Source organism: Artemia franciscana, chromosome 7 (genome assembly GCF_032884065.1).
Source record: "Artemia franciscana chromosome 7, ASM3288406v1, whole genome shotgun sequence".
NCBI lineage: Eukaryota > Metazoa > Arthropoda > Branchiopoda > Anostraca > Artemiidae > Artemia > Artemia franciscana.
This window is the reverse complement of record NC_088869.1, coordinates 63,634,201-63,650,812: the sequence shown is the minus strand read 5'-3', so window position 1 is coordinate 63,650,812 and position 16,612 is coordinate 63,634,201. Positions and strand designations below refer to the sequence as shown.

General features: G+C 39.0%; 2 protein-coding genes across 4 annotated transcripts in view; one reads left to right on the top strand and one right to left on the bottom strand.

The window, feature by feature from the left end:
• The window catches only part of LOC136029590 (baculoviral IAP repeat-containing protein 6-like), a 397,865-nt gene that overhangs the window by 131,030 nt on the left and 250,223 nt on the right, over positions 1-16,612 (top strand). The gene's annotated exons all lie outside the window — the stretch shown is intronic.
• Positions 7,981-10,754, bottom strand: LOC136029585 (uncharacterized). Its single transcript, XM_065708080.1, has 2 exons — positions 9,978-10,754; positions 7,981-9,935 (listed from the first exon to the last, which is right to left on the bottom strand). Exons 1-2 carry the CDS (start codon positions 10,031-10,033, stop codon positions 9,221-9,223), a joined length of 771 nt encoding a protein of 256 aa, XP_065564152.1. The 5' UTR covers positions 10,034-10,754; the 3' UTR covers positions 7,981-9,220.

The following is a 16,612-nucleotide window of genomic DNA, read 5'->3' as shown; positions in this document are numbered from 1 at the left end:
TTGTGATTCAGGAGTCTTTCTTAAACAACTGGATCAAAAATCAAACTTAGGTTTTTATAAGGTAATTATTTGTAATTAAACTAAAATTAATGTACAAGTTTCATTTTAATTATTCATGTTGGGTGAGCCAAACTCAAAATCTACATTAAGTCAAAAACGCTCAGAAGTTAAATTTAAAAAAAAAACAAGTCATTAAGTTTTAATGTCGCTCTTTACTTTCGGTTAATAAAAAGAACTTCAGTTAAAATAAATCCGAACAAGATCGTGAGAAATTTATATTTTGTATTAACTGATTGCTATTTTAAGTATCATTCGAATGTCTGTATATTAACTTTCTCATCAAATCTGTGAGTGCTTCCAATTCTTTATAATAAATCAATGATAATTTTAGGCCATTTAGCAAGAACGAAAACTTATCTGAAACTGAAATATCATTTTATTTCTTAGTATTCTTGATAAGTAACAAAATTTTCAGTCTGATTTAAGAATGCAGTTTTAATAATCTTACATAAAAATCACTTTTTGAATAGACTGAAACTTTGTATTGAAAAAATAACTGTTATTTATCAAAAGCTAGGGAAAAATTTATTTTCCAGTTTGTTAAGAATGAGAGAGCAAGAATCAAATTTAAGATATCAAATTCCTTCAATTGCGAATCAATGCAAGTCATCTGACTTAGTTATTGAACAACCATCGTTCCTCACGTTTAAAAAGAATTTGAAGAATATGATTATTTCAACTTACAGCTGAAGACTATACTGATATTTTTTATGCTTTGTGGTGATTATCATCCCTATATTCAGTTACTTTTTCTCCAGTTACCCTTTTTCTTTTCTCATCTTCTCCTTTCTCCTCTTAGAAGTATGTATTTTTGTAATTGTTGTTGGTTTACTTTTTCCGCCAAAGGAGAAGGAGACGATAAAAAAAAGTCTTAGGAGATAAAAACAAGGAAGTGTGTTGACAATTCTAAGGATTTTTATGTTTTTTTTCTTAGAATACTTTTTATTTTAGTCGTTAACCTTTGCTAATCGTAAAAAGAAACATTTGCAAAAAAAAGGAAATAAAAACACAAATAAAAAAGAAGGGAAAACATATTTCTCTCACTGAAAAGTTAAGCCTTCTTTGTTTGTTGCGCCGATCCTTTGCTAGCCAAAAATATATATGTGGGCATCTTATGCCCTTCTGTAGGGAGAATTTATTCACATTTTCTTTTTTCAGAGGGAAATGTTGTTTGAAATAGATATTTCAAAAACTGTTCAAAATGGCCCTGACTTTGACCTCTCTTCCACTTGGACGTCTCTTTGTGTAATTGGACCTTGTACACCAGAGAAACTCAGGCAGGGTGTTGTTAGTTCTAGTCTAATTGCCGGTCTTTCTGTTAGGAGGATTCATTTTATGACTAGTGCTGTTGATTTTTGTCATTTGAACTTTTGGACTCACCTAATATTGAAACTGTAACAAATAATGAGTAAGCCCTGATTTTAAACGTTTATGACCTCTCTCGACGAGTAAAGCCTTATGAGTTGACAAAATCAAATGGAGGAAAAACCTTAGGTTCTGATTTGCTAAAAAATACGAAGAATAAGTTTTTCTCCCCTTTGTCATGGTCTCCTATGAGTGGCACACAAAGCGAAAAAACGTCTCGGTATAAAGCGGATATTTCTGACCCGTTAGTAGAGACTCTTTTTATTAGTGATAGTTTATCCTCTAAATATGGTTGGCCTCCTTCAACCAAAGGCAAGATATAAATATAACCAAGAATATAACCAGAGAATACCAATCTCGGATTCACGCACGTGGGTGGACGAAGAATGTAATTTGGTTGCGGAAGAAGAGGCCCGCATAATCCTTAGCTACGGCGATAAACCTCCCTCAGGTGCCGATATTAATAAGCAATTAGCAATCGCATTCCCCAATAGAACGATAGATGCTTATAAGGGCCGACGACGAAATGCCGACCATCAGCTCCTCGTGACTCAGGCTATCGAGAGGCTCACCTCAAGACCGAGCCCACAACCATCTCCGCCAGCTGCCCACCCTCCAGTCTCTCAACCTAATGAATCCGCCGTTCCCTATGACCAACCCAGTTGTTCTGTTCCGGTGGACCTTATACCACCACCTCAACATACAAGGAAATCTTCCAGACTAAGTAGTTCCTCACCAACTGTCCCTCTCCCTACTCCCAAGATAGATGATTTCCCTATACCCAAACCCGGAACTAGTAGACGACCCATCCCCGAAAATAGGAGGATAACTAGAAGCCTTTCCCGGTAGGATAGTACCATTTCAAGTACATCGAACCCATCATCAAGTCTATCTGATAGACCCATGGGCCCTACCTTAGAGGCAGAAAAGCCAAGGTTGAAAAAGGCCGAAAGACGGAAGCTAAGTGAGCGTACAACCGTATAACTCCCCACTATAGTAGAAACCCCTGAGAAGACTAAGCGAGAAGAGCCCAACCTCCTATTTAATCCAGATGCCTTGGAGTTCATCCCCTCTCATCCACAACAGCATGAATCACCAGTTTTGCCTGATCCAGTACCCCCTATCCTTGTTAGCTCCCCAGTTGACTTGTTTAATGATTTCTTCAAATCAGCTAATTCAAGATCCTTATCTAAGAATGCGGCGCTAGACGCGAAACTGCATAGTCTAGTCAACCTTTGTCTGGCTGACAGACCCAGCGAGGGTATCTCCATAATTAACGAAATTCTGGAAGATTATTTCTATAAGCCCACCAAGCCTAAAGGGGCCAGTCGGTCCGAGGGCCCAATGAGGCATGACGGGTTCCGTAGCAGAAAGGTCAAGCGTGTCTATAGGTGCCAACAGTATGCCCGAATCCAAAGACTATTGAAGAAAAACCCTTCCATCGCAGCTTACGCTATTCTTGATATGTCCAAAAAACCAGGTCCGGTTGACATCTCAGCGTTCAAACAGTTCTGGACTGGTATTTTCGGAAGACTCTCACCCCTAGATATAGAACCTTTACCTCCAGTTGGGAACCAAAATGATGTTTCTACGTTATGGCGCCCGATAGAAGTACCCGAAATAGCTAAACTTAAGCCGTCTGGAGACCAATCTCCTGGACCAGACGGCCTACGAATTGTCGACTGCACACAATTTGGGTACGAGGTTCTTGCAGTGCTATTCACCGCTATTTATTTCTTCAGAGTAACCCCTAAGCCTTTCTTGAAGTCGCGTACCGTTTTACTCCCTAAGTCTGATGGGGCTACAGACCCCGCTGACTTTAGACCAGTCTCTATATCCTCTTTGCTCCAATGATGGCTCCATAGAGTCATCGCAACCCGTCTTGCCAAAGTAGTCGATATCTCCCCTGCTCAAACTGCTTTCTCACAAGTTGATGGTTCACTAGTGAATGCACTAATCATCAACAACATTCCAAAAAAGGCCAAAACATCTTATAAGTCGGTGTATTTACTGAGTTTAGACGTCCGAAAGGCTTTCGACTCAGTAAGCCACCATTTAATTCTCCGTGCGTGTAGAGCACAAGGCCTTCCACCTTCCTTCCTTGACTATATTGAGTCAATCTAACGCAAAACAACTTCAATTTTTGAGTTCCCGAACGGCAGGGGAGAGACGCTTGCCAAACTAAGTAGAGGCTTTGAGCAAGGCGATCCTTTAAGTCCCGTTCTTTTCAACCTTGTAGTGGATGAAGCTCTGGGAGCTATTCCCCACGAGGTGGGCTTTACAGTCAATGACACCCTGATCCCAGCTATTGCCTACGTGGATGACTTGGTCATCGCGCCCTCCACCAAGGTCGGGTTACAAAAGTCCGTAGATATAATTGTTAAATTATTAAAGAAACGGGGACTACATATTAACGGAGCAAAAAGCATATCAGTCGGCATTGATGCCAACCCTAAATCCAAAAAGACTAAGTTCATCACAGTACCTTTCGTGTCAGTCGACAATACCCTAGCGAAAACTCTCAGAGCAGACCAAAAGGTTTCGTACCTAGGTGTGGATATGGCCCCCTATGGGGTTAAAAACCCGGCGACTCTTAATGATATTAATACTCTACTTACTAAGATTCAGAAGGCCCCCTTAACCCCCCATCAACGTCTGTTCTGTTTGAAGTAATTCTTCATCCATTTGTTTGTACATCAGCTAACTTTAAGCCCCTTTTCATCAGGGTCACTAGCCGCGTTGGATAGGTCCGTGAGATCACCTGTGAGAGCGTTCTTTGACCTCTCGCATGATGTGCCCAACGCTTACCTGCACGCTAGAGTATCAGACGGTGGCCTTGGCATCCAGGAGCTCAGGCTCTCGATCCCTCGAATTAGAGCCAGCCGAAGCGCCTAGACAATTCAAAAGGTTTCCTGTTATGAGCCTCCCCACTCTTTCCTAGCTATATGCAGAACAAACGAAATGGATAATCACCGTAACTACCTACGTAAACTGCTGAAAGTTGGCGAGACCTACGCCATGTCCAAAACACGCTACGATAAATACCACTCCAACCAACTCTACAAATCCCGTGATGGAGCGGCCCTGAAGGGTCTTGGGTCTTTTCCTCTATCCCAAAATTGGGTGGATAAGCCCCCTGCCGACTTAGATAGCAGGAGGTATAAAAGAATGATCCACCACCGAATCAATGCCATCCCAACCTGAAGCCGAACGGCAAGGGGCCAAGACTTGCTGAGAAATTGTAGAGCCGGCTGCCTCGCACCCGAGACAGCGAATCACGTCTCGATGGGTTGCGTGAGAACACACCCTAATCGTATAAAACAGCATGACCGGGTTAGAGACATAACCACAAAATGGATAGAATATGACGGGTACAGAGTGATAAAGGAACCATCCTTCACCACCCTTACCCCCGGTACCACGAGAGCAATGGGACGTTGGAGACCTGATATCTTTGCAATTAAAGGGGAGGATGGGGTTATATTTGACGCCCAGGTTAGAGCCGAGGGGTACGACCTGGATAGGCTTCACGAAGAAAAAAGTGAAGAAGTACAGAATAGCCCTTTGGCTAATAGAAACAATCAAATCAATCCACGGCCTAGAAACAATCAAGTGTGAAGCTATAACCTTCACCAGACGGCGTTAGATAAGTCCAAAGTGCTATAAGGCATTGGGAGCATACTTTAACCCTCGTCAGCTTGGGTATTTATCCAGAGTCGTTCTATACGAAGACGTAACCATTTGGTGGGCCTGGAACTCTACGGTCCGAAGAGCCACCCTTCAACGAATACCCCATGTTCCCGACCCAACTTATCCCCACCAACCGGCGTAGCAACACATCCCCCTCACCACCAAAGAGGTATTCCCCACCACCGAAGTTATGTACCAAATCACCTATCAGAGTAGCCAAAGAAGATGTATTTCCCATAACCCAGTGCAACAATTTGCCCCCAGTAAGTTTGTGGAGATGTTTCCACAAGCATTGAAATAGCTGTACCCTATCCCCTCATAGCGGATATAATTTGATGTTCCCAATGCCCCTTGTAAGTAGCTGAGAACCTGATTACCCCAATACCCCATGTAGATGTCCCACAAGTCATCCTGTGTTCACCAGTTGCCGAGTATCAGCGACCAAGTCCTTGAGATCGAAGCCACGTGAAGCAGCATAGCCATCCTGATACCAATTGTATTGCCGAGTACCCGAAGAATTTCTATAGAGCAAGAGAAGATTTTGTAGAAGTGGCAGGAAGAGTCTTATTCAGTGTTTATTTAATTATGTTTAATGAGGTGTCCATTTTTTGAGCGCCTCATCGTTTTTGTAAGGGCAGATCCTCCACCCAAAGATGGGGAAACCGAATACATATGTTTAATAGCCAAATGCCTCGTCATCTCTATTTTGAACGCAAATTGCATGTCCAGCCTTTGAGCTTGGACTACGTCTGGCTGAGAGACGGGTGTTTTTATCATACGGTATTTGGATACCGTCACTTCTAGGCTCCTTGCTTCTATAGGGCCGTTGATTTTAACGCCTATAGAGAATGCAAGCGATCTCGTCAAGTTTTGTGTCAAGTGTTCATGTTGAGAGGATTTGGTGAGAGGTAAATTTGGTCTCGCTTACTGGTATCATTAGCCTTTTTGTTGTGGGCCATTGGTTAAGGGAATCAATGGTACAAGGAGTACAAGTGATCTCATCAAGTAGACAAGACCCAAGGCTATTCCTCTTGTGGATAACCCTTTTACTTGTCACCCAACTGGGTAATGGTAACTGAGCTCCTTTTTGGTTGAACTCAGAGGAATCGTTACACATTATGGGTGCACAGAGTATTAAGGGCCCATTGAGGATTAAAATCCAATTCTTCTTGGATAAAACACTTTGACTGACAGCCTTTTGTCACAGGAATGGACTACTATGACTTTGGTAGTAGGAAATTGGTTTATTTGATGTTGAACTGTTGACTCCAAGGGGCATACTGGCATTACTGGGTTTGTGGTGACCAGGTGACTTTGGTGATTGGTTTGAAAAACCAATGACCCTGTCAGATTATGAAATCCCCCCGGCCTCAGCTCAGGCGAAACTAACACACATATCCTAACATGCAAACAAAACACACACAGATAAATGTACTGAAACACACACACACATACACATACACACATAGACCAACACATGCATACACAAACATCCACAAACAAACAGCCCCATACACGCTATTAGACATGTTTATTCGGTTTCCCCTTCTTAGGGTGGGGGATCTGTCCTTCCAAAAATAATGGGGTACCAAAAATGGCCACCCCACAAGAAATAATTAAATAAAAATGGAAATCAACTAGTCTTCATGCCACTTATAAATTTTCTTGAATTGCCAATGTAGTACATTCTGTTAATCAGCACCAATATTGAGTGGCTCCATTGTTACACAGGCAAATATCTTCAGAGATTTGAGAATGAAACCTGGAAAAGATGCCTTTGTTCCACACCACCCAAGAGGTCAAGGCTAGTGGCGCGTCTTTTTTAAAGAGGTTCCGCCAGTAGGCCTTACCACAGTGACACATTGAGTCAGATAGTCATCTACCAATGGCTCAGAAGGAAAGAGTTTTGGGATCCTGAACCTGCTGTAAGTCTGCTGGACCTCTTGCAGAGACGGCACGGTGTCTTGGTATCCTAGCCGACGAATTGCCATCTGTAAGCTAGCTTCTGTGAGGGCCTCAGTGAGATCTGCTCCTATTCCACGCTTCTCCGACATTTTTTTTTAAGGATCTCCTCAGCTCGAGCCTGTTTGAGCTGTTTCCTGTAGAGATCCTTAACAGACTTCAATATGGCTGTGTATTTTATCTCTGGATTGATTCTTCTTATCAATTTCAGAGAAGCCGTCTTCAACTTGGCCCTTCCATCTATTGGCTGTTCCTCCAGAACACGGTTGAAAGCCTGGAAAGAAAGAAAAGGGTCAATTAATACTTAGTTTAGCTGAAAGCCTGAAAAGAAAAGAAAAGAGGAAATAGACATGAGGAAATAGACATTTAGATTTAATATACAGTTAGATTTAATATATTTACAATATAGAGGTATAGATTCTAGCAAACGATAGGCCCGAAAACCTGTTAATTGACAAAAGTCATTTAAAAGCTTACTAAAGGATTATTAAAAGGGATTACTTAAGGATTATATAAAAGTCGAAAGTCTGGAAAGAAAAAAAGGGTCAATTAATTCTTAGTTTCGTTGAAAGCCTGAAAAGAATTACTTAAAATCTTATTAAAGAATTATTAAAAAGGATTACTTAAGGATTATATAAAATGATGAAGACTGTTTAAGAAATCTATATCACATAATTTTAAGGTATACTTACTGCCTTGGCCACCCTTTTCCTGGCTGCCTCATCCATGCATGAAGCAACCTCTTCGTCGTCCATGTCCTCAATTTTTTCCGAAGCAGAACATTTTTCAGCTTCTTGAGTGCACTTTTCCATGATGGCTCTGCTTGCAGCAATCCGGCGGAACGCATAGGCCTCCTACGCATTCTTTGATGTAATTTCTGAATGGCACAGGTACTTAAACATCATATCCCTGTCCTCTTTTGACAGGTTGGTCGCATTCCTATTAATAGTCACGATTAAGTGGCGTATCGTAGTCTGATTTGGAACACGAACACCTGGCCTCATTTCGCCTGGGAAAATTTTCTCCAGAAACCTCCGCAATGTTATGCTTGTGTTTTGTATCTTCTGTCCTGACATCGATAAAAGGAATTGTTCTGGCTCTGGCAAGTCTGGCCTTATCAAAGCAGGTCGAATGAACGATAGGTAATTTCTAAAAATGACTTCTTCACGTACACTGAGTGCAACACAAGCGGACTTTATGCTAGCGGTCTTGTGTTTTTCAACAAGTATGACGAACATATTTTCCTCCTCCACATACCGCCGGTTCAAAAACTCCATCACCGTCATATTCTCCGGAACTCCAGGCCGATGACCGTACATAAATGAAACCAAAAAGCAGAGGTATGCAGTGAGGTTTGTGTGGACCTCTTCAACCAGCCGATTTCTTGTTAGCCGCGTGATCACAGGGGCCATGAACTTCTCCACGCCAGCTTTCAAGTTCCTCTGGTCGTCTATAGTGAAAGAGTTTGGATTGAAAGTCCGCTGGAGCTCTCGGTGCCTCATCTATACCGTTGCAAGAGATTTTTGCTTCCTATCAAAGAAGCTTATAGCCGACATGGCAGAGTTGACGTGGGCTATATTCAGCTCTGGCGGTGCATCACTACCACGGGATGTGATATATTTGACAAACCTGTAATAGCCCTGAGCATATTTGTTTCGGCTGCTTTCTTTCATTCCAGAGTCGGCAAGCTTTGAGAAGAACAGCTCCACTCTTTCGGCAGAGTGGAAATTCTTCCAATTATACTTTGTTCCCTCTAAGATAAAGTATACAATCTTTTGGGCTCACCCAAAAGGATTCCTATACTTTCTGGTATTCCTTTCTCTACATTCCGCAGACCATTTCTCAAATTTCTTCATCAATTCGATTCCATAGGCCATCTTCTTCGCCTCCTCTTCTGTTTTGACATTGGTGGTGTAGATGTCATACAGCCCGTGTTTCTGCATCTTTTTTCTGATATCAGATGTCCAATTCCAATCCTTCTTGTAGTATTCACTTCGCAACTCCGATTTTTCCTCCTCCTCCTCCGAAGATTCGTCCTCAGGGATCTCTGGAGCGTAGAGGCTTCCCCCCTCGTCGCTGTCCACAACATCTTCGGGGTCTGACTCTTCTGAGACTCTTCTCCGACGGATTTGAGAGGACAAACTTAATTGCTTACCGGAGAAAAGATCTGTTTCCAAGACAGGTGGTGATTGCTGTGGCAGCGCCGATGTTGATGGCCCTGCCACGTGTGCTGTGTGTGTGTTTGTGTGTGTGTGCATGTGCCTTCAGGATTGGCTGGTCTGGGGGCAGGTACAGTCACTGGCCTAGTGTCCTCGAATGAAAGTGCGCGGTCCGGTAGATTTAGAGGGTCAAAATATATTCCAGTCATAGCCGACAAAGCCTTGCAGAAACCGTGCAATGTTTTGGTTTCTTCCACCAAGCTGCTCACTTGTGAAGCCAAAAAATATGACTTGTTCTGAGACCTATCTGCAAGCTCATCCTTGGCCAATTCGTGCATTTCCTTTGCTTCTTTGACTGACCAAAATTCTCCATTCGTATTCTTGCTACAGCTTCCTTTCTTCGCCAGTAAGTGTTTGTCCAATTTGTAGAACGATCTGCGGCAAAATTGGCAAATAGTGAAGAAATTCCTTGGCTTCTTCCCTTTTACATCCTTCGAAACAGCAAGGGTCATGGAAGGATTCCTAGAGTCATCCTCGGGTGCGATCAAAGAGGCCGGGTGTGTTCCAGGGGCAGTCAAGGTTAGTCCAGGTGCAGTCAAGGTCGGTCCCGCGACAGTCAAGGTTGGTTTAGGGTCAGTCAAGGTTAGTTCAGGGGCAGTCAAGGTGGGTTTAGGGGCAGTCAAAGTATGTTCAGGGGCATTCAAAGTATGTTCAGGGGCATTCAGAATCGGTCCAGGGGCAGGCATGGTCATAATCGAGGATTCTTCACGAATAATGGTTTCAATTTCTTTGGTCATCTAATAAAGGAAACTAGTGTCAGTTTCCTTTTTTTGCTTGTGAATTCAAAATAGTGTATTTAAATTATAATGAATTTAATGAATATAATAAGTTGAAACCTGACTGACTATTAAAATTATTAATTAAAATTGTTTTCTATAATTTTGACACTTATTTCACATTTCTACGCACTTTTATACAATAGGCACAATTGTACAACGCGGCACGAGGCTAGGTGCAACATTAAGACTTAATAAGAACAGAAATGATTACGCCTACGAAAGGTTTACCTATGCAAGAGTAGTAATGAACCTTGCTCTTTACGCTAAAGTGTTTTTAATTGTCCCTCTAAAATGTTCCTAGGGTTTTCTAGGGTCTGTCTGGGAAAATATGCTTAGGAATTGTGGCCAATCCACCCCTAGTGTACAAATTTCCCCTTAAAATTTAATCCTGCGGTAAAATTGCTAAAGGATCTAAGTGCCCTGGGGGCTGTCTGGTAACATCTCTCCAGGCAGGTGTCAGGGCCTTGGATTTGCAAATATTTTTCCAAAAGTCAACAGATTAAAATTTTTAGATAGACATTTGTTCCGCATAGTCAAAAACCATAATAACTATGTCTTTGGGTATGACTTACTCCCCCACAATCCCTGGGGGAGGGGCTGCAAGGTACAAACTTTGACCAATGATTACATATATCAATGGTTATTTGGAAGTGTACAGACGTTTTCAGGGGAATTTTTTTTGGTTTAGGGGTAGGGGTTGATGGGAGGGGGCTATTTGGGAGGATCTTTCCTTGGAGGAATATGTCAAGGGGAAGAAAATTCAATGAAAAGGGCGCAGGATTGTCTAACATTACTATAAAAAACAATGAAAAAATATGAGGGGTTCTAAAAATACTTTAGCATAAGAAGCGAGGTATTTAGGAGGAGATATATACCTCCCTCTTTATGCTAAAGTTTGACTCTTTGCTACAATTCTACTTTTTAAAATAATTAAAAGCTTTAGCGTAAAGAGCGAGGGATGGGGGAGGGGACAACCCATTTCATATAAGGAGTAATTTCTGTTTGTTTAAAATTATAAAGTCGCTCCTTACTTTCAGTTAAAAAAAAATAGTTTTTTTATTTAATACATTAAGGATTTGTGGGCCAATTAAACTGAAATTTAAACTAATAATATTTTTATTACCAAGGACCAGGACCCTCCAAAACAGTACTGGGACTTTCTGGGGAAATTTGCTTAGGAATTTTGCCCTATTTCACCTTTCCCAGTGTAAAATTTCCCCTTAAAATTGTATCCAAGGCAAAAATTATATCCAGGGAAGCAGGCAAAAATGCATATTTCCAAATAACAACTTTTGTGGAGTCAACTTTTGGTCAAAAAAGCGTGAAAACCTGTTAATTGGGAAATTGATTGACATTTTAGAGAGATCCACACAATTTTCGCGGAAATTTGCTTAAGGATTTTGCTCAATTTCCACCTCGCCCAGTGTAAAATTTCCTGAAAAAATCTATTAGTATATAAGCAAAATGTCAATGCATAGTATAAAATTTCCCCTTAAAAGTGAGAAAATTGAGAAAAGGATTTTGCTCAATTTCCACCTCGCCCAGTGTAAAATTTCCCCTTAAAAGCGTGAAAACCTGTTAATTGGGAAATAAATTGGCATTTTGGAGAGCTCCCCCAAATTTATTATCGCCCAAAATTAAAAATTTTGTATCCATGAAAATCTTGCTTACGAATTATGCCCAATTTCCACTTCTTCCAGTGTAAAATTCTCCCTTAAAATTGTATTCATGGCAAAACTTATATCCAAGGAAGCATGCAAAAACGCATTTTTCTAAATAACAACTCTTGTGGGACCGACGGCCAGCTACAACGAATGCATGAGTTTCTCGGGCCTATGTGGGAAAATTTTCTTAGGAGTTATTGCCCATCCCCCCCACTCATGGTAAAATGTGCCCTTAAAATTTGATCCCCCAAAAAGCTTTGTCTTGTATGATGTCATAAATAGCATAAATAATATTATATAAGCAAAATGTCAATTCAGAGTATAAAATTTCCCTTGAAAGTGTGAAAACCTGTTCATTTCTAAATACATTGATATTTTGGAGTGGTCCCCAAATTTTCACAAAAATTGTATCGAAAAAGCATGAAAATCTATTAGTATATAAGCAAAATATCAATGCATAGTATAAAATTTCCCCTTAAAAGTGAGAAAAATTGAGAAAAGGATTTTGCTCAATTTCCACCTCGCCCAGTGTAAAATTTCCCCTTAAAAGCGTGAAAACCTGTTAATTGGGAAATAAATTGGCAGTTTGGAGAGCTCCCCCAAATTTTCACAAAAGTCAGATCGTAAAAGCGTGAAAACTTGTTAATTTAGAAATATATTGACATTTTGGATAGGTCCCCCCCCCCAGTTTTCACTAAAATTTGCTTATGAATTTCCTCTTGAAATTTTATCTTAAAAATTTATTTTTATGCAAAAATGTGGGCCTATCTTGGGAAATTTTCATAGGAATTATGAACCAACCCCCCCCCCCCCCAGTGTAAAATTTCCCCTTAAAGTTTTATCTATTTAAATTTTGTATCCATGAAAATCTTGCTTAGGAATTATGCCCAATTTCCACCTCTTCCAGTGTAGAATTTTCCCCTAAAATTGTATCCATGGCAAAAATTATATCCAGGGAAGCATGCAAAAATGCATATTTCCAAATAATAACTTTTGTGGAGTCAACTTTTCTTAAGAATTATGGCCCATCCGTCCTGCCCAGTTTAAAATTTCCCCTTTAAATTTTATCTATTTAAATTTCGTATCCATAAAAAATTGCTTAGGAATTTTGCCCAATTTCAACGTCTTCCAGTGTAAAACTTTCCCTTAAAATTGTATCCATGGCAAAAATTATATCCCGGGAAGCATGCAAAAATGCATATTTCCAAATAGTAACTTTTGTGGAGTCAACTTGATTTAGGAATTATGGCCCATCCCTCCCACCCAGTATAAAATTTTCTCTTAAAATTTTACATTTATTATTACATATATTATTTACATTTTTTATGTTAAAATACACTCTATCAGTATTGCCGAAGTACCGAATGATTCCTGGTACTTGCGGTTCCTATACTCCTACACGGGAATTCACTATATGAACCTACATGGATGTCACTTTCTAATTAGAGAGTGCCTCCTCCATTTTTCACATAGCTCTCCCGGTGCTAATTACTATTATAAAAACACCTTACCTTGGTAAGGTGTTAATACTTACTTGGCACTTAAACACTTAAATACCAATAAAATGGAAAATAAAATAAAATGAACCTTATTCAATAAGAATTTCAAGATAATAGAACTTCTAAATTCTGTAATCCAGTGTTTATGGGAACAATAATTCCCTAGAAGCTTTTCTCTGATTGGCCGAGATGGTTCGCAAATTATGCAAATTTTGACCGGAATAATTTTGATAGGTTAATTACATCCTTTTACTGGCATAGATGACCTGGGAAAGCATAATCACATCCTGTTCCTACTTCCTTTGTCTTGAACGATGTGTAAAATATAGAGAAACTGTTTAAAAAATGTTATATGAAATAAATGAATAAAAAAAATGAAAAGAGCATAAAAAGTTACGAATAATGATATATGATTTGCTAGTATACAACGGAAAGTCAATCGAAAATTTGCAAAAGGACCGACGGCAAGCTACAACGGGTGCATGAGTTTCTCGGGCCTATGTGGGAAAATTTTCTTAGGAATTATGGCCCATCCCCCCACCCATGGTAAAATTTCCCCTTAAAATTTTATCCCCCAAAAAGCCTTGTCTTATATGATGTCATAAATAGCATAAATAACATTATATAAGCAAAATGTCAATGCATCGTATAAAATTTCCCCTTGAAAGTGTGAAAACCTGTTCATTTCTAAATATATTGATATTTTGGAGTGGTCTCCCAAATTTTCACAAAAAGCGTGAAAATCTATTAGTATATAAACAAAATGTCAATGCATAGTGTAACATTTCCCCTTAAAAGTGTGAAAACCTGTTAATTTCCAAATATATTGACATTTTGGAGTGGTTTTTATTGCCCCTATTCCCATTTCCCCCAATATAAGTCTCTTGCCTTAGGGGAGCCTATGTCCGAGATTGGCTTAGGAATTTCCCCTTAAAATTTTATCTTAAAAATTTGTTTTTATGCAAAAATGTGGGCCTATCTTGGGAAATTTTCAGAAGAATTATGGCCCATCCCCCCCACCCTGTGTAATTTTGTATCCATGAAAATCTTGCTTAGGAATTATGCCCAATTTTTACCTCTTATAGTGTAAAATTTTCCCTTAAAATTGTATCCCTGGCAAAAATTATATCCAGGGAAGCATGCAAAAATGCATTTTTCCAAATAAGAACTTTTTCTTAGGAATTACGGCCCATCCCTCCCACCCAGTTTAAAATTTCCCCTTAAAATTTTATCTATTTAAATTTTGTATCCATGAAAATCTTGCTTAGGAATTATGCCCAATTTCTACCTCTTATAGTGTAAAATTTTCCCTTAAAATTGTATCCCTGGCAAAAATTATATCCAGGGAAGCATGCAAAAATGCATATTTCCAAATAACAACTTTTGTGGAGTCAACTTTTCTTAAGAATTATGGCCCATCCCTCCCACCCAGTTTAAAATTTCCCCTTTAAATTTTATCTATTTGAATTTCGTATCCACAAAAATTTTGCTTAGGAATTTTGCCCAATTTCAACCTCTTCCAGTGTACAACTTTCCCTTAAAATTGTATCCATGGCAAAAATTATATCCCGGGAAACATGCAAAAATGCATATTTCCAAATAGCATCTTTTGTGGAGTCAGCTTTTTTTAGGAATTATGGCCCATCCCTCCCACCCAGTGTAAAATTTTCCCTTAAAATTTTACATTTATTATTACATATATTATTTAAATTTTTTATGTTAAAATGCCCCCAAAAAAAAGAAATCCCAAAAAGGACCATCATATGTTTGTTTTTCCTTTTTCCAAAGTGGCTTGAAATCTTTACATTTAAGTTCTACATGGGTTTAAATGGTGACACACCTACACTTATTTGTGACAATCATTTTAATTATGACTTAAGTATCCATTTTAATTTATATTTGCTTAGGCAGTCATCTAATTATCCATAGCATAGGGCCAGATATAAACCTGTCAACCAAGGCCAAGAATTACATTTGGTGCCACCAGTTGACAAACCAATTATAGGTATCAGGTTATGGCTATTTTACTTCTTTGAAGAATTTAGTTATTTATTGTATATGTATTTATTTGTTTTACTAACATTAGCATATTATTTTATTTATGCAAACCCTTATGGGTGAAGAGTTTTAAGAAAAACTTTAAGATTCATCATAACAATATTTTATTGCTGATAACATTTAAAATAAATACAATCAATTTTATCCAGTAGATTAAAATTTAACTTTAAATGCTTTTATCAAAGCAAGTGTCTTTATAGTGTTTTCATATGATAGCTTTGAAGCAATACTTTCCCAGTATTTTTCTTCATCAACTAAACCATATACCAAGCAGAAAAGGCATGACCACACCCCAGGCAAGACTGAAAACCAAAATGGTGGGCCTAAACTGTACATTTAGTTCACAATTCATCATCTATCAATTTCTCAAAAATTTTACAAAATAAAGTTGCAACTGTTATTGGGCAAAAAGACAAACATTCAGAAGGAGGTTTATTCTTCTTTGGGATAGGAGTAAAACATCCAATTGAAAAAGAATCAGGGACAAATCCCAGATTAAATATTATTTGGTAAAGGAGTACTAAGGGTTCCATAAACAGTTCACCACACAACAACAAATATTGTGCAGATATCCTATCAAATCCTCTAGACTTTTTTTCTCTTCAGTTTACTAATTGCAATTGGTTATTAACTGATTATTAGAAATAATCCAGCTCTTGGAAATAATCAGTCAAGGACTAGAAGCATGCTCAAAAAATATTAAAGTTTCACATTGAAACTATTTTGCAGATGTGGAATTGGAACAGAAAGTTCTCCTTTTATAATACTCAACCCATGAGAAAAGTGGTTTACAAGATGGTATTTGACTTGGCATATCTTTTACAAGACTGGACCACAACTTATTTGACCAAGACCAAACCTCTTCCAAACAAGACAAAATAATTGAGCTTCAATAAAGAGAAAGGTACTTTGCCAACTGGCGTTTAGCATAATACAGTTTTTGCAGCCATCCATTGTGTGGTTTATCTGCTTCAATCCAAACTAAAAGCCAAAACTTAGCAGATAAGCAAGCATTTTGTAAATTATCATTAGTTGACCAGCCAGGCTCTTCAGTTCCAACTTTTATTCACCTAATAGGTACTGCCAATTTTTCTGCAAAAGCTAGGGCATGAGTAAGTTCACTACAATAAATGTTCAGTCTAACTAAAAAATCATACATATTCTTCCTTGAACTCTGCATCAACAAATCAAAATGGACACAAATTTTTGTGAGGAAATCATTACACACACTCTGGAAAAGATCTAGAGATGCCCTATCCCAATCATTAGCATAAAATAGATTGATTTTTTAGAAGCCAGTTAGAAGAAGGGCCACA

Bases quoted from the DNA above. Each gene is read 5' to 3' on its own strand.
- LOC136029585 (XM_065708080.1), bottom strand. From the start codon at position 10,033: ATGACCAAAGAAATTGAAACCATTATTCGTGAAGAATCCTCGATTATG. The intron at 9,936-9,977 runs TGCCCCTGGACC...ACATACTTTGAA, and splicing joins TCCTCGATTATGACCATGCC to TGCCCCTGAACATACTTTGA.